The sequence below is a fragment of the Xenopus laevis genome, chromosome 6S (genome assembly GCF_017654675.1).
Source record: "Xenopus laevis strain J_2021 chromosome 6S, Xenopus_laevis_v10.1, whole genome shotgun sequence".
NCBI classification, from domain to species: Eukaryota; Metazoa; Chordata; class Amphibia; order Anura; family Pipidae; genus Xenopus; species Xenopus laevis.
The window spans coordinates 34,365,598-34,388,478 of record NC_054382.1 but is presented as its reverse complement, the minus strand read 5'-3'; the positions used below and the strand labels follow the sequence as shown (position 1 = coordinate 34,388,478).

The window sequence follows — 22,881 nt, the reverse complement described above, 5'->3', positions numbered from 1 at the left end:
TTCTATATAATCTAGATTTTAACTATATTAATGACACTTTTTGATAGATAAATTATGATGTGTGATGTGGCAGGATTTTTCTGTTACTGAACTCTAACCCATCGTTTTAGATTTTTTTTAACTTCAAAGAAAAACTATACCCCCCCAACAATGTAGGTCTCTATAACAATATATTGCATAAAACGGCTCATAAGTAAAATGTATTCATGTAAATAAATAATTTTCATAAAATATACTTTTTAGTAGTATGTGCTTATGGGTAATCATAAATAAAAAAATGCAATTTTAAGAATTAAGGGCCGCCCTCTGGAATCCTACAATTCACAGTGCACACAAACAAACCATACATGTTAGGTCACATGAGCCAATTAACAGACAAAGTTCTGTCTTTTAATTCCACACTTCTTCCTGTTACAGTTAGAGCTGCAGTATGGTCAGGTGATCTCTGAGGCAGCACACAGATCATCACAAAATTGGGTTCAAGGAAAAAGATATAAAAGGGCAATATTGGTATGGTTTTCCTTTAAGAAAATGATCAAGGTTTATTAGTTCTATTTGAATATAGGTTTCTCTCTGTAACAACCTTCATTTGAATCTTCCATTCTAAACAATCTACACAATTGTTCATTTTTACCCTAAAGAACAAAACCAATGCCACTCCAAAGGCAAGCAACACTGTTGAATAATTTCCCTTATTGAGCACAAGCAAGACAAGTTATTCTAACAATGTAAATCTCACAGCATGGCTCTTTGTAAACTTAAAAAGTAGTTGACATTAGGCTTGGCACAAGTCAGGGTCAATGTTTACAGAGATTACCTTGATATTAATACGTTGTGTGAACTGTCAAGGCACACACGGCATTGTAAGTGGTTAGAATAAATAACAGGATTAAGCAGATAAAGAAGGATTTACTGTGCAGATTGGGCAAACTCTTAAATCACTGCAGCAGTGATTTTACAAAGGATTAGCCACTTTTTTTACACAAATATTGATAACTGATTCACTAGTCTAAAGGCAAATTAAAAAGTTTACATATACACTGACCTGGCCACCCATTGTGATCATCCACACCAGTGCTGTCCAGTTTCTATGGTACCAAGGGCCGGAATTTTTCTAATCTACATGGTGGAGGGCCAGTAATGGAAGCCAGTGTTAGCCACTCCCTATTTTTAGACCACACCCACTTTAAACCACACCCATGTTAGCGCAAGACCATGTCCACATTAATAGCACACCAAAAAACAGATGGTTGGTGCTCACTGTAGGGACGAAGGCCAGAACTAGGGGTAGGCAGAGTAGGCGGCTGTCTAGGACGCCACCATTGAGGGGCGCACTTTTAATGGGGTTTTTTTTCTTTCGTTATTTAATAATTTGTTTCAGTAATCAGAAAGTGCAGTTCTTTGGACTAATTTGCAAATGCCCTCCGCCATTGCAAAAGTTAGGGACCATGTTTGCATCCTTTTTGAATGATTACAGACCTCAACGAATTCCTCTTAAAGTTTGCAACCAACTAGGTTTTGCGACCATTCACATGGTATGTACTAAAATGTTGCAATTGCAAAGCATAGTTTGTGATGAAATGTTTTTGATCAGTGCTTGCTTAGGAAGGGTTCAACACCATTCCCAATGAATCCTACATTAACCCCTTAATTATTGGAGAGCTTGTGAGAGAACTACAGCTTACTATTTCTGTATTAGCCAAGAATAATTTGTCTGACTATAATAAACCTAAATAATCATCACTTCTCTCTATAGAAGTTTAGATTTGGTGGGGTTGTCTTTACTTTTGTGCACTTTAACATAATACAGTGCTGTGTGGATTACTAAATATTATGCACACCAGATCCCTTAAATGTATTAAATAGTAATTCAATAATTCATGCCACTTGCTTAAAAACGCTTGTACATTTTCCTTATGTACTCTGTTTGTAATTGATGAAACTTAATCAAAATAATGACAGCATGCTCCCTACAGACTGTTCTGTGCATGAGCTCTTCACAAACTTACGGAGTCAGGTTCAGAAACAGCTGTACTGCTTAATGCTCCTTCAAGCCATGATAATTTTTGCCATACTGGCAAAATGAATGCCTTCAAAAATGTATATGATTCCAAACATTTAAACAAAAGTATATTAAAAAATATAAAAAACCATTTTGCTTCCCCTGTGTTTCTTCTTCCGTATTTTTGTTGTGGCCAGAGTATAATTATTATAATAAATGTGATATTTAACAAGAAAGAAATTATCGATTTCTGAAAATGTCAGGCATTGTGTAGACATATGACATTTGAATTTAATGTGCATGTTTTGGACAACTTTGACAAGTTATTGTAGACTGAATTGATAAAAAAATATTTACATGCAAACAGCAAATAGAGTAAAACTGTGTTTAAAGCTACTATGAACCTTCTGCTCTTCTTGCCCAACTTTTGTGCACTCAAACAGTAGACTACTACTAAGACACCTCAATAGACATGTAGCACTTACAAAAACTATATAAAAATAGTCATGATACTTAATTGTATTTTTCTTTCACTCGCCCTAGTCAGATTTGGGGCCACCAACCTCAAGCACCTTTTTCTTCTTTTCATCATTACCAGCTGTGGAAGTGGAAGAAACATTTTTCTAGACTGGCATTATGATCTAATAATGAAGAGTTTTTTGGACTTCTTGGTTTCTTCCCTGTTTGATTTACCATATTTCCATTACACCATTTATACACTCACCTATTCTTCATAAATGTATGTAAGCCTGTAGACCAGGGGTCCCAAACTTGGGTCCCAAACTTTTTTTTATTCAATATTCAGATATAAAAAGAGTTGGGGAGAAAAATGTTTCTGGATGGTGCAAAATAAGTGTTGGTCCTGTTTGGCTGTATGTCTGGTTTTATGCTACTAAAACCATGAATTCAAAAATAATTAACTGCTTTGAGGCCACTGGGAGAAATATCCATAGGTTTGAAGAGCAACATGTTACTCTTGACCCACTGGTTGGGGATCACTGCTGTAGACCATAAGCTCTTCAAAACAATGGCTTTCTTCCATTCACATTTAAATTATGTTCATTATTGTTTCATTGTTATTACCTAAATTGTGAATATTTTATCATGTTCTTAGTTATTTGTAATGTCACTGGTAGTTTAAATGCCAAACATAAGAGAAGCAACAAAACTTCAACAATTCAAAGGCATAAAGACAAATTGAAGGCAAACCACAAATTGTCTTAGATGTCTAAGAATGAAGAAGAGCTTAATTTATAGGTAAACTCAATTTTAACTTGTCATAGACAGTAGACAAGTTAAATATAAGGGACAAGGGCCCTTGATGAACGACACAGTACTTGTATGAATGTTATTTAATTATCATTATACTTACCACATACAATTATCTAGACCTGAAGCATGGTCTTACAATGCAGCTTTCCTTATTCTGGGTATCTTGTCCAATGTGGTACTTTCTGCTAAATGATGTAATCTATTTCCTTTAATATCCCTGAGGCAAACCTACTAATAGTTGCATCACTTTCAAATTGCCTTAATAGATTCTATGGGATTATAATATTGTAAACCAAACAAATGGGGACAATAATGCAGCAAATGAAAAGAAACAATAGCAAATTAAAAACTATTAAAGCTAGTAAAATACATTGTAAGAATACTAATGATGCTTGCACTGTAGATGAAGAAATGAAGCGTGCTAAAAAAAAATAATTAATATCAGTTTATAGATACTTATAGGGCAAACAGTGTCCACCTATTTTGTGAATAATGCGAACATTCTCAGCAAAACAGTAAATTGGTATATACTCCTGTTTTCAACATGATTCCAACAAAGAGGCCTTGTCTTGAATTTACAAAAAAGCTGGTGTTTTGTTTTCACACTAAACTGTGCAATACAGTATAGAAAATTGGAGAGCTCTTCTGTTTCACACTTAATACCATATTTTTTCTTATTCAATCAGAGCAATTAAGGGACGATAAGAAGGAAGTTACTTTTTGCGGTGAATCCACCTTCATAAAAATGCCTTCTTATCTAACCAAGACACATATCAACTGAGCAGATCCGGACTGAGAATTAAAATAGGCCCTAGCATTTCAGGTACACAGAGGCCCAATCAGCCCACATAGAGGCCCAATCTGCCCCCACCAGCCCACTAAATACTGACTTTCTATGGGACCTTATAGCAGCCCCTCTGACATTTGCCAGAACCCACAGATTGCCAGTCCGGGCCTGCAACTGAGGAAAGAAAGGGTTTTATTTGTATAACATTTGGAGAAATGAGAGAAACAAAGTTCCAAGGGTTTAGAAGTAGAAAGTATATAAGTAGAAAACAGACAAGATTGTATTTTGAGAGGATAGGTCAAGTGTTGCCATCTTTAGTTGTAGTTCAGCTGTAGTTTGACACAAGCATGTTTGATGGAAGAGGGGGAAATGCAGAAATTGAAATGGAATATGTAAATAAAGAATGAACTTAAATAAGGACAACAGCACAGTGTCATAGAGAGCATAGGAACAAGGTTGTATGTAGTGAGCGGGGAGAACAAGAGATGCAGTCAGTATTGAGGAGATTGCAATTAGCCTACTGATTATTTTTAATAGGGATGTAGAAGGAAATTTACTGAATATGGAAAACTAATATTATGGACTGGACAGAATCTTAAAACATAATATACAACATAATATACAATATTTCTGTCCTACTTCAGTTAAGCTTTAGTTGTTTATGCTATTAGCTCTGCAACAGCATATACAATATTCCCTACCTTGTCAGAGAAATTCCTCTGCACTATGCTACAACTGTTCCTCATAACAAAGAATGACTCATCAGTTTCTTCCAAATTTGACATCTTCTTAGGTAGCCAGGAGGGGGATTGGGGACAGATCTGATCCTATTGGTTGATGTGAAAAGCAGGGGCACATTATAATTATAGGCTTTTTTTTGGTGAAAAAGAACTTATGGCACAATTTCAGCACCCTTTTCAGGAACATTTTAATCTCTGGCAAAACTGTGAATTATTATTTACAAACATTTAGAAATAAATAATAAGCAGCACAATTACCTGTGCAGAGTGTATGAAGATATAGCAAACATCTTCTTAGCTTTACACTTTTATATAATTATCTATGGGACATCTTGTTAGCCAGTTCCCACACTATGAGCAGGATCTACAGCTTCAAATGTTGAACTTTTGATGCAGAGATATGCCCTGCAGTTTTCCGCATAATATCCTAACCAACATTACGGCAAAACCTTAGGTTTGTTATACCCGAGACCATATCAGGACTGGAATTCAATTAAGCCCAGGCATTTCAAATGCAAAGGGTCCATACAGCAGCCTCTCTGGCATTTGCCAGAATTCACAGACTGCCAGTCTGAGCCTGCCTGAGAAGCATTAGGTTCAATAGATGGAAAGGTTCTTCTGGGTAGAAATGGTGGGATTTGTATGGGATATCTAGTAATGTCACTGGTGGGACAATGCAGTGATAGATCATTCCTCGTAGAGCACTTTCCCTTAACTTGGCTCAGGGTAGTGAGTAAGATGGATATTTCAGATATTTATTTTGTTGCTGCTGTCTTAGTGATTTTTAAAAATAGCCCTTGAATTGCTATGTTTTCATTGCATTTCATCCTTCACTGTCAAAGCTGCTGGTCATAAGGCTAATTTAGATTATGTGTCCTGTAGACCCTGTTGAACTCTATGTATATTTTTCTGTCAATTTATGAATCTATTTTTCTTTTCCTTAAACAAATTGTTATTTTAAGCCAAGAGAAGAACTATATGTTTTACAGATCTAAGGTCAACATTCTAGATATTCTGAAATGTACTTGTAAATGTGTAATCAAAATTTGTTTCTATATAGCTAACTAGTAAGTACTTAATTACAGAATCTCAAATGTTTTGTGTTTTGATCCAGAATTAAGAAGAATCGTTTTCTTTTATTTTTGAGTCAATTCTAAGAAGTAAAAAGGAGACTAGAGACAAGCGTTTGCTTGCTTACTTTCCAAAAAAATTGCATGGTATGCGTAATATTTTCTCTTTTATGAACCAGTCCAGCTCAATTCGGGGACAAGTAGAAATCAAATAATTTACATATTGTGGACAGCTCAGAGATACTAGAAACTTAGAAAAAAGTAAGGTAGGTGTTCCATTTAAATCACAATTACAATATCAAATAAAGATACAGAATAACAAACTACTTTGTACCCATAATAATCCGGTTGATTACGTAAAAAACCTCCTATTTAAAGAAAAGTGCCTTGGAGATTTTTCTCCAGTTAAACTGCATGCTAAATTTCTTGCTCTTAATCAGTTACAATATAGTATGTCTCAATGTTTTCCAGGATCAACGACATATAAGTAGTATTCATATTGAATCATTTATATTGCACATATAGGACAAAGGTGAACTTCTATGACATATATATATATATATATATACTCAGCCACCGAAAAAATGGCAGTCTTTATTACATTGCATTAACACGGTGAATAGTGATGGGTGAATTTATTCACCAGGTGCGAATTTGCGGCGAAATTCGCGAAACGCCCGCGAAAATTCGCAGCAAAAATCGGCGTCAAAAACGGGCGCCGGTGTCAAAAACGGGCGCCGGCATCAAAAACTAGACGGCGGTGCCGTTTCGCGAATTTTTCGCCATTTGCCGAATTTTTGGGCTAAGCGAAACGGCGCAAATTCGCCCATCACTAACGGTGAAGTGAAATTGGGACAAGTAAAAGTACAGTGGAATCTGAGACAACAGTTTCTATAATAGCAATTAAGGGGCCTAGAATCTGATTTGGACCACAGTATGGAATGTCAGTTTATATTATAGCAATGGAAGAGTCGCTGATACAAGTAAATCTTAATATGTTTATCTGTCAAGCCCATACATTTATAATAACATCTGGATCATTACAACTTAGTGCCCACTGACTTCCTTTATCCTTTGGTATATTTATTGTGATTTAAAATGGAACAGCCAAACTTTCTAGTGTTTCTAAACTATCACCAAATATGCTAATTACCCCTGAGGTTAGCTTGTCCCCTACACTAGTTTTGACTGTATTCCTTGCCCATTTTCAGAATATAAACAACCAAGAACCTTTCTTGTTTTTTTTTTTCTTCTAGCATTAATTAGGAATCAAAGTTTGAATGCAATGCATGCACTTTAAAAATACAGTGCTGCTTGCTTCTTCTTGGTGATTTGCCACTGCATTTACTGCAGTGCTGGGGTCCTTGGTTCAAACCACCTAATGGCACTTTCTACATTTCATTAACATGTTGTATGATTGCTCTCTCATTCCCACTATCCAAAAATATTGGTTCCTGATACATTTTACCCTTTTATTAATGTGTCTATTAAGCTTGATGTAATATGCTAGCACTATGTAAAGAATAATAATACTGTCAAATGTTAGTTATTAGGGAGCATGTCTTCATTTCTATTTTCACACAGCTCTTTTTTTTGTCTGCTGACCATCTGCACCATCATAAAAAAGTGTATGACTTAGTTCTTGTATTCTTTTTTGCCTCTAGGAAGTTTCTACCCATCTGTTGCAGCACAGGATCTTGACTATTTAAGGGCAGGATACCTGGAAAAACGCAGGAAAGGTAACACTTATGAACATGGATATCATTATTTAATTCTATTAGTCACATAATATTCTTCTGAGTTGCATCTGTTTATGTATTCAAAGCGTGTAGCGGTCCTATGTAATACTGTGCCCCTCACACTATCCACACATTAGGAATCATTAATATTATTGCCTAATATTTCTCACTAAGACAAACAGTTGCATAAGATATCCTTTCATATGTCACATTGGTATTATATCAGTGTGATAATTCAGTTCAAGTCTAAGACATGTTTTTACTTTTAAATACTGTAAATGGCTTTAATTATTAATTAAATTGCCATGCCAAGTTGGGTATTCATATCACAGACTATCATGAGGCTTGGATGTTAGGGGGCACATATCCATCCCTCTTCCTGCTCTTCATTCAGTAATATGTTTTATATATACTGTGTTATATATATATGTGTGTTATATATATTTTATATATATGATTTATTTTGATTTTTCAAAAATATTGTTTTCTACTGATACCGTTTATTGTCCATGTATTTCAGACCACAGCTTTTTTGCATCTGAATGGCAAAAGCGTTGGTGTGTACTTACTAACTCTATGTTTTATTACTATGGGAGTGATAAAGGTAGGTTGATATTGGACACCTTTTTACCTAGATATATCCATTGATAATTTTGTTCTTTCTGTAAACAATCTCTAATGCCTTGATGATGTTTCAGCAAAAATAAAGCAGTTTTGGGTAGCCTTAAGTCTCTAGTATTCAGATGGATTTTAACCCTTGATTTATATAGAGTCAATGTACATTGAATTACCCTATCCCATTCCAAAAACATCCAAATACCTGGCTCAATTTAATTAGAAGCCCATTAACATGTCTGTGTTTTTGGAGTGTGAGATGGAATTTGGAGTATCCAGAAGAAACCCATGCAGACACAATGAGAATATACAGATTAATAGTGGTGCCCTTGTTGGAGCCAAATTCACAACCAAAATGGCAATATTGCTTTTAACATTTTCCCAGTAAGTCCCATTGTCTGTCAGCTTCTGTTTTATCAAAACTACTTAAACAAATTTAATATTTTCAAAAAAAATAAAATTCTTTTTAAATACTAATGTATTATTATAAATGTAAACATATGTATTAACAATTTAGCTTTCTAAGCTCAATTTGTATCTGGTGGAGGGTCTGTAGTTTATATGCCTTTTAATCTCTCCCCATTTCAAGTGGCATGAATGCTTACATCTTACTGTAGACCGTGGGTTAAACAGAATGACTAAAAGAGAAAAAAAAGATCATTAAATCAGAAACGGAACTAGAGGGGGACGGGCCCTGACGCAGGACACGCAGCCGGGCCCCCCGCCCCCCTCCGTACACCCGGAACTGGCCGGGAATATGTGGTGCGCGGACTGCCGGGGGGCCCTGAGGGGGTGCGGGCCCTGGCCCGCTCGCACCCCCTGCTCCCCTGGTAGCTCCGCCCCTGCATTAAATTAAAGAGAACATTTTTCTGCTTAATTTAAAATTTAAGTCATTTTACGAAATGCACTTTCACAGTTTGTACCTCTCTTTGTCATAGTCATTAAGGTGTTTGGTATGCTCATAATATAAGTTCCATTATCTCTCTAGAATGCAGAGAGGTTGACAAAAGGGTTCATACTATAGGATACAGTGGTTCAAGGGTTCTTAGCTATAGATTTTGATTAAGCAGGGTGATCATATTTTTAAAAACAAGTCTCAACAAAAGATGTGGATGCAGCAGTGTAACTACTGGGGGTACAGGGGTTGCTATCACCCCCCCCTCCCACCACCCCGACGCAGATATTATGGACAGGAATTTTTGTGTGCACGCGACTGTAGGGCACTCCTCTTGAAGGTTAGAGGTGGTAGTCAGGGGGTGACTGGTTACCTGGCTGATGCTAGTTACACCACTGGGTGTATGGTGCAGCATTATAGATATGTCTTTACTTTTCTTTTATCCTTTCTTTGTTTAGTGTTTATTAGTTTCAGCTAATCAACTCTACAATACAAATCCAAAGATTTAACACTCGTTCAGTGATCCATTAGTGATGCAAAACAAAATCAATAAAGAAAATATGCTTGAAATTTCATTTCTGAACATTCTGCAAGAACAACATCCAGTCCCTGGAGGTGTCATATTGCAAATTGAGAGAACAAAGAGGCAATATCATATGCACCTAAAATATCATTACATATTCTTTTTATAGTTAACATAATACATAAAAGTAGATGATATCATAAAACAGTGTATATATTATTAGGAAATGCTACAGTTCTAGTATGGGCTGGGATGTGGAAAATATTATGTAGAAAGCAGCATTTACATTTTCAGCTCATTTGTGTAATGTACTTTTTATGCACATTTGTGCACCTCCCCTGACACAACATACCAAACAGCCTGCCTCACCTCTGGGTCTGTTCTTAGGGACAACACGCCTTGTTGTTGCAACTCCTGTTTGTTTGGGGGATTATTAAACATTAACCCGCAAATTTAATAAAAGGCACTAGGTTTGCCCAGGAGCAGTAACCTATAGCAATATAATAAGACAGTTGCTTTTAAACTGGTGATCAGTAAATGCTACCTGCGGATTGTTTGCTATGGGTTAATGCCCATGAGCAAACGTAGTGCTTTTTATTACATAAGAGGGCTATAAGAAAAGTTGTCATCTGCCAGTTTTATGGATGATGGCAGTGCAGACAAGAATGAAACAGCAAGCTTTTTATTTTCATAGATGATTATTTTTGTAGTAGAGTAAAGGAATTATATGCTTTAAATATTTTTCTAAATAATATCCAGAAATAAAGGTGTGCTTGGAATGTTCTATTCTTTTCTTGAACTGTTTCAAAATTGTGTAAATTACTGCACCAATCACTAATTTACACAGTTAATACTAACATTATATTGACTACTGGTCTATCGTAGTTTTTTTTATCTTCCTTATGTATGAAAGCCATGCCTTGTGGATTTAGAGCACAGTTTAAGGATCTTATCTTTACAAACTGTATCTTAAAAATAGTGATCAGTCCATAAATCCAGCACTTGTTGCAACAGAAAGGGCTTCATCCAAATACAGTAGATTATTGTTGATGAGAAAAGAATAGTTTTTATTTAAAAATACATATGATTGTAAAAAGAACTATAGGATTAAACTGGTATTTTTTGGAGTCTTGCAGTGTCAGTTTTTATACATCATTATAAATAACCCCCTTAAAATCAGGATTGATACAATAAATAGTTCATATTTAAAGTAACCTGTCTCTGGATGAATAGATAAATAGACATCGATAACAAGAAAAAATGCTATTGATTTATTGACAATCTCAAATTTAAAGCAAAAACAAAATCTTTACTCTCCTGCAGTATATTTTATATATAATATTATTTTATAATGGTACACATTTTCTTAACCTTTTTAGTTTGTCCATTTCTAAAGACACAAAATAAAGTAGATAGATAGATAGATAGATAGATAGATAGATAGATAGATAGATAGATAGATAGATAGATAGATAGATAGATAGATTTGTCACATACAAAGTTATACAAGTACAACCTGTAGTGAAATGCAACCTGATCATTCCAAAACTGTGTAATTTTATTAAAAAATAACAATATACTAGTGTATATATATATATATATATATATATATATATATATATACTGTATATATATATATATAAGTATATATATATATAAAATATAAAAATAATTAAAAAATAATTAATTAAATAATTAAAAAACTAAAAAAGCTGTGGTGGTATATCATGATTAAGAAGCCTAACAGCCTAATAAAAAAATGAGGATAAAAACTTTTCTTAAACCTCTCTATTCCTCCTAAAAACTTTCCTGATTTTAACAAGTCAAACAGATAATTACAAGGAGTTTTATCTTTAATAATTAATAATTCTAAATGCTCTAACTTCTGTAGGGAATTAGTGCAAAACCATTGCACTTATTGGCTCAGGTTTGTCCCATGCCATCAGGTAAACGCCACACTGAGATTGTAACACTGACAAAGGGCTGTCGAAAAGGTTTACACTTCTTACATAAATATCTTGTGACGGTAAAGCAAATCTATTGTGTCGTTCTGCTGCCCGTATCACCAGCTGTAAATCATTACAATCTTGAACACCACAATTCCCAAACCATGAGATGATATTCTCTGCTGAAACTCTAAATTTCTGCAATTTTCTTAAATAATAAAGACGCTGACTGGCCTTCTTAGACTGTGCTTGAATATGTTGAAAATTTGGACCCCTAGATATTTAAAACTACTCACCCTCTCTACTGCAGCCCCACCTATAGTAAGTGTGGAATAAGACCTCTGCTGTTTCCTACTAAAGTCCACCACCAACTCCTTAGTTTTCAGAAAATTCAAATACAGACAATTCACATGACACCATGATACTAGATTCTCCAACTCCACCTTATAAGCTGACTCATCATTATTGACAATGAAGCCCAGCACTACTGTGTCATCAGGAAATTTTACAATGGAATTATAGTTGGATATGGCCACACAATAAGGTGTATAGAGAGTATGGAGCAAAGGACTTGTGGAGCACAAGTCCTTTGTGGAGCACCTATTTTTAGTATGATAGTATTAGAAACATAACTACCAACTCTCAATCCCTGCAATCTTCCCAATATAAGAAATTAAAAACCCAGGCAGACAAGCGACTATTTAGTCCCAGATCTATCTATATGGAACAATTGTGTTAAAGGCTGAACTATAATCAATAAATAGTAGCCTCACATAATTTCCAAGTTTCTTGTCCACATGGTAGAGACTAGAATGTAGAACATAAGAAAAAGCATTGTCTCTAGGTGGGAAAAATGCTATAAGAGCATTAGAAGAAGAGCAAGATTGTGTTAACATTAACTTTTTAATGTGATCATTTTTGAATGTTAGATAAATAGCAATAAATCTATTCCAGCAGAAAGATGAGCCCCCTAAATCTGCCACCCTAGGCATGGGCTCTATATAGAAACACAGCCCTGCAGAAACAGGCAAAGAGCTTTATAACAGTGAAAGATGCTTAGAGTAACACAGAGCTTGACTGAGAGTCCAGTGTTATATCAATTAACCAAACCTTTCTGGTAACATGTTGTTCTAATTATTCTAATTGTATCTAATTGAGATAGAAAATACATTGCAGTTCATCACATTAGTACCGACACTGAAGTTTAAAGTAACTATAAAATGCATAGTATACTGCAGTAAACATATTTGTCAGGGAGGCCATATCCACTTTCTCCATATCAGTATAAACAGTGAGAAGAGGCTTCCAAACTTTATATCTAGTATAGGTCAATCTAAAAACAACTGGACTTGCTGAACGTCTTCTGAACGTCTTCATTGATTACTCAGCAAGTCCAGTTGTTTTTTAGATTAACTTCCAAACTTTAATTAAAAGTTCTCATTCTATGAGCAGCCTTCCTTCATTGGAGACCCTGGAGAAATACCTACTGTATACACTAGACTAGTTTAGGTGAACTATAAGGGGAGAGCTTAAATAGATTAAATAAATAGCAACTCCTGAAACCAGTTAATGAGACCCAGGAGTATGCCTTGTACATTTTTAGAATGGACTCATATGATATAATGTTATTGAAGGAGATCATACTGAAGTCTGTGGTTAGTAGATGCAAACCGTACAGTTCACCTCTGTCTCTGATGCAACAAACCAAATCCATATGTGTTATAGGGGATTCAGCAGTAATGAGTAAATCAGCCCTGTTTCAATTTGCCAAAATTTGGTGAAATGGTGATAAAACACATCAGAGACGGAACTAGGTGGGGGCGGGCCCTGGTGCAGGCTGTGCAGCCGGGCCCCGCCACCACCCTCTTCCGTGCGGCGCTACAGCCGCTGCAGTGAGCGTGTGACTGCCGGGGGGCCCTGCGGGGTGCGGGCCCTGGCCAAATTGCACCCCCTGCTCCCCCGGTAGTTACGCCACTGAAACACATTAAATGGGTGTTTCATAGTGTTGGTCATACAATTTTTTTAGAGCTCAATTCATTGAAGTCTATGGGCAATTTTTGTGGCAAAACCTTTTGCTCATGACTAGGATTCAATTTAATCAGATTAACCCTTATCTTTGCTGAAAATTTCCATTTGATTTGTCAGTGTTATGCCATTACAAATAGATGAAGGTGTAGGGTAAATCCTATACTTTCGGGCTTTGTATTAAGTCTTTCCTATAGACCAGGGGTTCCCAAACTTTTTTACATGTGAGTCATGTTCAAATGTAAAAAACGTTGGGGAGCAATACAAGCATGAAAAAAGTCCTGAGGAATGCCAAATAAGGCAGCAAAGTTCTGCGTCTACCTGGTCTGTTCCACTAACTATACTTTCAATTGAATGCCAAATAAGGGCTGTGATGTGGTAGACCCTACGTGGACTGGCAGCCTTGAGACTCTGTTTGACAGTACACCTAGATTTTATGCAATTGAAACTTGCCTCCAAGCCTGAAATTTAAAAATAAGCAGCTGTTTTGAGGCCACTGGGAGCAATATCCAAGGGGTTGACAACAAAGCCACTGGTTGGGGACTAACCTCGAATATGCAGTGGCCTTTTTAAAAGAAGGTTTAAAAACGTATCTTATCTTATTGCCAAGTTCAAAACAATGACCAATCCAATAAATGCTTAGGCAATACTATATGTTTTATTGATGTGATATTTATGTAATAAACATGACCTCAGCTACTGTGGATTTTCTTTTATTTACGAAAGATGTCATCGCCAGCTGATGGCCCTTGAGATGTTGTTTAACCAGCTCTTATTAATACTGACAAATAAGGGATGTTGGGAATAAGTTAATAGCATTGAAGGAACAACAGTATAACCTCAATTAATTAAATATTGGACACTACATTGTGCAAATTTACATAGAAAATGTATTCCCTTGTTACCATCTTCATAAACAGATGTATATGGTGTACAATAGCATTTATTGGCATGTGATGGACACTTTATTTACTATAGCACATAATGAGGCTGCCAAACAAAGATGTCCTTGTTTTCTTGTGCAGACAGGGACCATTAATATCCCTTGGAGCAGAGATCCCTAACCTTTTTTACCCATGAGTCACATTCAGTTGTTACAAAGAGTTGGGAAGCAACACAATTATGAAGAAAGTTCCTGGGGGGTACCAAATAAGGACTGTGGTTGGCTATTTGGTAGACCCTATGTGGACAGGCAGTCTAAATCAGGGATGCAGGATTCATTTCGGGATTCAGCCTTTTTCAGCATGATTTGGATTTTGCTGAATCCATCTGCCCAGCTGAACCGAATCCTAATTTCCATACGCAAATAAGGGACGGGGAGGCAAATCACATGACTTTTTTTCACAAAACAAGAAAATAAAAAATGTTTTCCCCTTCCCACCCCTAGTTTGCACATGCAATTTGGATTTGGTTCGGTATTCGGTGGAAACTATAGTGAAAGATTCAAGGGTCCGGCCAAATCCGAAATAGTGGTGCATCCCTAGTCTAAATGAGGCTTTGTTTGACAGTACATCTAGATTTATACAACCGAAACTTACCCCCAGACCAGAAATTCAAAAATAAGCATCTGCTTTGAGACTACTGGGAGCAACAGCCAAGGGGTTGGTGAACAACATGTTACTCACGAGCCACTTGTTCAGGCTAACTGCCTTCAAGAGTAACATTAAGCCCATAAGTCTCCAGTTGGGCATCCCTGCATTATGTGATTTAATTCTAAGGAAAATACATATATATTCCAGACACTTGCACAGCCAAATGCAATTTGTTTATTTAGCTTTATCATTGACAGACAAACAGCAGAAAGGTGCGTTTTCTCTTGATGGATACAGAGCCAAAATGAATGATACACTAAGGAAGGATGCGAAGAAGGACTGCTGTTTTGAAATCCTTGCTCCGGATAAGCGTGTCTATCAGGTAGGCATCTTTGTGTATAAAGAAAATTGATAAAACCATTACTGCGCCAGCCTCAGAGACAGGAACATTTGGGTTGAAACAGCTCACTAACTGGTACATCTGCACAGCATGCTCATACATATGGGAGTTATAAGAAAAACAAAACTGAGCTAATTTTCTTACACCAGATATCAAACAGAATGTGCAATCTGAAGAATATCATTTGTATTTTCATATATATACAGTATATATACATCAGCTGTGTGCTTCAAGCTTATAACCTGTAATAATCATGATTACCAAGTACAGCAATGTTGATTAATCAATGAAAAAGTCAAGTACTTCTTCCACCAGTGGTAAGAGAGGGAACAGATCAATACATATAATAGGAAAACATGTTTAAAGAAACTATTGCATGTATCATCAATACAGAGGAGAACTTTAATATGTTTTAAACATCTGAAATTGCGTTTGAAATCATTAAATTAAGTTGTCATGTAATGTGCTGGAATCTGACAAGAACATTTTAGGAAAACTGTACCCAGCAGTCTAAAGATATTCACGGGTGTCTTCTAATTGTCAAGGGCAAGTTTTGTGGCTTTGACATTGATGAAGAGAAGCACCTTTTTTTCTGCACCGCTGCCAGCTGCTGATCACAGTTTCAAATCCATCATCCTCCGGTCCAATTACGTAAATTTGTCAAAATTAACTGTTGTATCCTTGCAAGGAAAGTATCAGTAGACACATAAAGAATGGTTGATGTTTTGAGGAAGAAATTACAAGAATGCGAGATTTTGATTTCCCCTCTTTAATAAAGATTTTTTTTAAATAGTTTGCAGCCTCCAGTCCTAAAGAAGCAGAAGAATGGATTAATGTCATCATGAATGCCAGAGGTATGGCACAAAAGGATGCTTTTATGTGTATATTTAGATGGAATATTTGATTAAAAAGGATTCAGTTATATAACAAAATAGACATATGCTGAGTTGTTACAGTGTAGAAATACATTTTTGCAACCCTCAAAAGGAAGCAAGAATGCACTTATATTCTAAATTCCAAATTAAAGCTTTGTTTTATACAGGTATGGGATCCATTATCCAGAAACCTGTTATCCAGAAAGCTCAAAATTATGCAAAAGCCATCTCCAATATAACTAAATAATCCAAATGTTTAAAAATGTTTTCTTTTGTCTCTGTAATAATAAAATAGTAGCTTCTACTTGATCAAAGCTAAAATATAATTAATTCTTATTGGAAGCAAAACAAGACTATTGGGTTTATTTTATGTTTAAACGACTTTCTAGTAGACTACGGGGCAGATTTATCAAGGGTCAAATAGTATATTTTAATTCAAATTAGAATTTTCGGTTTAAAAATTCACACATTCGAGTTTTAATACCCCTATTCGAATGCAGATGTGTGAGATTTATCACACCTTGACCATGGAGTCATAATTTGAATATTCGCCACCTAAAACCTGCCGGGTTCATTTACAAGTCAATTGGAGAGGTCCATTGAGCCATTTGGAGATGTTAATAGCCTTCCTGACATTTGAGGTTTTTTTAGGAAGAGAAATTTGATTTGTACAAATCAAATACGAATCGAATACTATTAGATTTTTTGGGTTGGAACAATTCAATCGAATATAAGACATTCTAATTTTTTCTTAAATGACCTCCCAGTTGAATTGTCAGTATATTCAAATTTTAGAAAAATACATCTAAATTTGAAATTTGACCTTTGATTAATGGGCCTCCCCCATGTATGAAGATCAAAATTACAGGAAGATCAGTTTTCCAGAAAATGCAGGGTCCCAAGCATTCTGGATAATAGATCCCATACATGTATATAGTGTCTGAGGCCCAGCAGTAAATCTGCAAACAAATTTATTTTTTGGGGGATTATATTATATGCACCAATTTATTTCTACCAATAACAAATTCTGTAGGTGAAATGAACTCTTCCAAAACTTCCTAATTGTCTTTGTTTATAGCTTACATCCTTTTGTCCCTTTGTTTTTCCATTAAACACTGTGCCCCAGGTAAAAGTCTTTTCCATTTGATATACTGCCAGATGTTAAATCTCTGCCCCCACTAATTAAAAGCCTAGAAAGTGTTCTTAAATACCCAGGTAGATGACTGATGTCTTAGTTTGACCTTGGAAATCAGGAGTGCCCATACTTAAGTAATGCGAGTTCTACTTTTAGTAATGTTGTCCCATTATGATCTACAGCCATAATAGCATTGTTAGCATTCTGTTCCATGGACAATATTATTTAAATATTATATTGATTTATGAGAAAATGTAAATTGCTATATTTAACAAACAACTATTTCTTATGTAACCTTAATATAATAAATATCTGAATGAAAATCTTGAAACGGGAGGGTGATTTAGACAAGCTGTTTGTTGACAGTGTCTTGAGATCTACTGATCATCAGCTAAAGGTCTACTGGTAGACTGGTAGAGTTCTGCTAATTTCAGTCAAGTTTAAAGCACACAATAAGGATACCACTGACCTCAATGATCTCTAAACCACTACTTGTCACTTCTCTTGGAATATTCATAAAAAAACCAAATACATTTACTGCCACACACTAATTTACATGATCTGGACATCACTAGCCTCAATGATCTCCAAATGTTGCAGTGGAGATTACTGTAGCATCATGGGAGCGAGCCCTAAGATTAGACGAGGTACATCGAAAAAAGAATAAGAAAATAACGAGGTATGTGCATGCTTGTGGGTTGGAAAGCTAAAAAGTAAAGGATGTGGGGGCAGTTTAAAAGTGCAGCACTGTACATTTTTATAAAAACAGTACAAAATGACTGTACAAAGAGCAGGATAAATACATATCAGTACGAGAATTGAGGTCCCTGCCCCATAAAGCTTACAATCTAAAAGTCCATCATCACATTTAATTCATTGTGGTTATACTTATGTGTTTTTAAAGGAGAATTAAAGCCTAACTAAATAAGTAGGCTAGAAATGTTTTACATTATCGTTTGTATTCTGTACCAGCCGAAGTAAACCACAGCCCTTTAGCAGTAAAGATCTGTGCCTCCAAAGATTCCCCATTAGCTCCCCATAAACCATTGCATCTTGCATCAGAATTTTAAATCAGCTTTGTAGCATCATCTTATATTACAGACAAACCTCATTTTCTGATAATTTGCAATGACTCCTAAACTTACAGTAGCTTCTCAACAGCTGCTCAGAGCCCACCAAGCATGTGAGTGTCACAAACACTTTGCAAGCTGGTGGCCCCCTGTGACAAATGGACCATTGCTGCTATTGAGAAGCTGAAACTTTGGGCTGGTACAGTAAGCTTGGTATAGATGTGCCATTTTTAACCATTTTATTTTTATGGTTTAGCTCCTTTAATGTGAGAAATCTAAAAAAAATTATAGATTAACCTCAAACGAGTCAAATGAGTTTTAACAATATGTTGCCAGACATTCTAAGTTCAGGTTAGTATCACTCAGCTCAGCTTCTGTTAAAACATTGGATATGTTTAATGGGGAAAACTTCTCCTCCATTTAGCTGGCTTGTATGCCATAGGTATTGTATCTAACGAGGAATTTTGGTAGTCTTAACACATGACCACAAGTGATTTAATTCAAAATGTTAAATAATGAAATCACTACTATGGGCTAGATAGAAGCATAGTTTTTCAACGTTTTGATTTAAGGCAAAAATGTATTCAGCACAAACATTCTTACTGAAACACAGTAATTATATTGCTTTACAAATAATTATTGCAAATAATTATTGACATCATAATTTACCAAACTGGGCTTAAGTCTGGACCCCCATTAATAACCTTAACTCTCTTAGTAGGGGAAGCCCCAAACTTTCAACTCTGTGGGCGAAAAGACATATAAATATAATCCAAATAATACTTCAAAGAATAGAAAATTACAAAATTAAAACACAATTTTGTTTCCCTGTTCCACAGAAATAAAAATCAAAGGCCTTGTAATAATCTGTCAAACATAAGTTCATAATGAAAGCAAAATAATTCTATTGCTTTTTTAAGGTTAAAGTACATTATATGTAGTAGATATTACATATAGGGCTTTAAATTACAGCAAAATTATGAGAGGTAACACTAGAGGCTTCCATCAAGTAACTATAAAAAACAACACAGAGCATGGGGTTTTTGTAGTTTCTTGTGTAACCTCTAATGAGTTTACAGCCCAGGTCTAATACTTGTGATATAAAAATATATGTAAAACAGAAGTTGGTTAAGAAAGAAATAAAATAAAGCATCTTATACACAATACAGAAAAAGATCCACATACTAGCCACACACTCTTAAAAAATAAAAAAGTTAAATATATCAGTTTAATACCTATATATATTACTGTCTATGTACTGCCCATTCAGCTACTAAAATATATTGTGTTCACTCTGTGATATATTTATTTGCTCTTTTTGCCCCTTATTTCATGCAATAAACCACTTCCTATTTTTGTCTTTAATAATTTCTGCAAAATGTTCTTAATTCTAGGAAATATTCCTTCTGAAGACGAGGAGCTTTATGATGATGTGAATCAGGAAATGGATGCTTCCCACGAAGAAGATATTTATGAAGAGCTCCCAGGTATGTAAGAATATTTACAATGATTTGTCTTAAAAGCACCCACAAATGGAAACACCAAAACAAGTTCAAACATTGCATGTTATTTTTATTTTTGAATGCTTTCAAACCTTTAAATCCTTTAAAAATTCTGGTAACATGATCTTGCCTTTGTTCATGTATATAAGGAACAAACTTAAATAAATATAGATATACTGTATATGCAGACACACACTAGGGGGGTTATAAACTCCGAATGCAAAAATCACGAAAAATTTGTGATTTTTTTTATAAAAATGGACTTTTCAAAAAATCATGAATTTTTCGGAATTTATTAAACCCTGAGAATGGAAAAGTCAGAATCTGAAAATCCGGCATCTCAGACCTGTCAAGGTTGCACATAACTCAATGGAAGAAGTCCCAATGATTTTTTGATGTGCGCTGGGTTTTTGGCAATACCCTGAAGTTTTCAGGCAAAATTTGGATTTTTCAGGTGAAAAATCTGAAAAGATCACGAATCACGATTTTTCCGGATTTTTTCCGCAAACAAAATTTTTGGGAAAATGTATTAATAAATAAGCCCAAAAACCCGTGCGGATTTGGTCGGAGTTTTTTTCAGAAAATATTGAGATAAATTCGGACTTTGATAAATAAACCCCCTCGGTGACTAATCAAAATGTGGATTTAAAATGAGTGTTTAGAACCCACAGGGAAGACCTCCTTCAGCCCAATGTACTCATATAATATTCTCCCACCCACGTATTATAGCAAAAACGTAAAATTAAACAGTAGTTTCCCGTTAAAATAACATTGGTCGTGCTACACATCAAATAATCTGGGACAAATGTACTGTATTTGCATACTAATTAGATTATTTTCCATTGGCAGGAGATTTTGGGTCTAGCTTTCCACTGAATGTATGTATTTATCTACTTATAGTGGCAACAATGTTAATTTTACTTATTCACATCAATAAAAGATATAATAATGCAGCAATGTGATTACTTAGCTTCATAAAAATACTGGTACCCATCTGTTCCCCCAGCATAAATAAATAACAATTTTTACAGTCACATGGGTTGACCTTATGTTAAGAAGTAATCATACTCTTTGTGGGAAGATTAGCTTTTTAAATGGTGGGAAAATGGTATGCAAAAAAAAGACAGGGACACAACAATGCTGATGAGTAGCACTTTTCCATCACTTTTTTCCACTAAAGTATACATACAACAGGTTATTTTCTTCTTCACAACCCAACACAAATTTATAACGTATTTCTCTCACAGCTGAGATTGTAGTCTTTCCCTACAGCCCAGAGGACTCTCCCATACACTGGAGCACTATATGATTACTCACAGTTCACCATCAGAGATCAACTTCTCTCTCTGAGTCAGCCAGGCCACACATCTTCATTCTAAACACACAAACACTTTCTCAAATACAGCCTTTCTCCAGACACAGGTTTCTTTCCCACCAGTTGTTCTCTCAATTTTTGGCTCCACAGGTTCCTTTGCTCTCTTTTAGGATCCCTCAAGGAAGAAGCCAGATCCCTCCACAAAATAAAGTTTTCCAAGGAACGATCCAGACTGCAGGATTAACTGCTCAATTAGGTGTTTATTGTTCAACACAACATGTTTCGAGTCTCAAAAAACTCTTTGTCAAGTGGGAAAAGAAGCCAGATCCCCTCATCATCAACAATATTTATTATTTGCAGGTTTAACCCTCTAAAGACCTTTATGCATCTGTTTCTTAATTATCTGGCGAGAAGTTAAAATTAACCCATTGTCGTGACAGGCAAAAGCTTTTAGACTCTCTCACAAGTATTATATTTCTGTACTCTACTGGCCAAACAGACAGGGTTTTCCAGCACTAACAGCAGTCACACCCTATTCAAGTCTTTCAAGTGTGATCAAACCTTAAAACTGGACAGTCCTTTTTGTGCTTACCATTAATAGGTCTTTTAAGGATAAAAGTAACATACACATTTTTTAAGCCAAAAGTCATAACCTAATACATAAATACACAACCTTGTCTAAAGAAAAATCCATTCAAGTCTCCAGGAGTAAGAAATTTTTTTATCGACATCATTGCTCCACAGGTAAACAGAAAACAGAGAAACATTGGTTTCAGTGCCCAAGTCTATGTAACTTATTATGAAAATAAAATATTACTGAAAAATTAATCAACAATATCAGACCAATCAAAAAACTTCTGCAAGAACTACAGAATTTGTTTAAAATCTGCTTCTAAAACCTTAAAAAGGTCACCTGATGTGGTGTACCACATTATTGTCCAGCTTTTCCCATGCAATGAGCCAATTTCCAATATATCACCATCTTGTGTAATAGAAAGCCTAATTATATGACAAACATTCAAACGTAACTCTAATAATATAACATCTATACATTATACCAAAACTTTAATGGATTTTTGGATGCTCCCCTTTACCCAATTGAAGCAAATTAGCATGATACAATTCATTTTCATTATGGTATATAGGTTTAATGAATAAGAATACCACTGTGCCGATAATGGGATACCAAGAATAGTCACTGATTTCCCTCTCAGATCTCTGTGATGCAAGTTTACTTGTCAGCACATAGCATTTCCGATTGTACATAATGGCTCAGCAAGAGTCATTACAAGGAACAGGAACAGTTCTTATGGGAATTCTCTGCCGCTTGCCTACTCTAATTTAATGACTTCCATGAACTAGTGGATGGCATTTGTCATCTTTTGCCAGTACTAGAGCATTCCTTGAAGCTTTGAAGATTAAAGATAGCCATGGTCCT

At 35.4% G+C, this 22,881-nt stretch overlaps 1 protein-coding gene across 2 annotated transcripts in view; it reads left to right on the top strand.

Moving 5' to 3' along the window:
- Positions 1-22,881, top strand: part of skap2.S (src kinase associated phosphoprotein 2 S homeolog) — a 164,672-nt gene that overhangs the window by 86,301 nt on the left and 55,490 nt on the right. For both annotated transcript variants that reach the window (XM_018268770.2, NM_001094865.2), the window contains 5 exon segments: positions 7,536-7,610; positions 8,131-8,214; positions 15,404-15,528; positions 16,340-16,400; positions 20,021-20,113. In XM_018268770.2, coding sequence (XP_018124259.1) covers positions 7,536-7,610; positions 8,131-8,214; positions 15,404-15,528; positions 16,340-16,400; positions 20,021-20,113 — 438 coding nt within the window.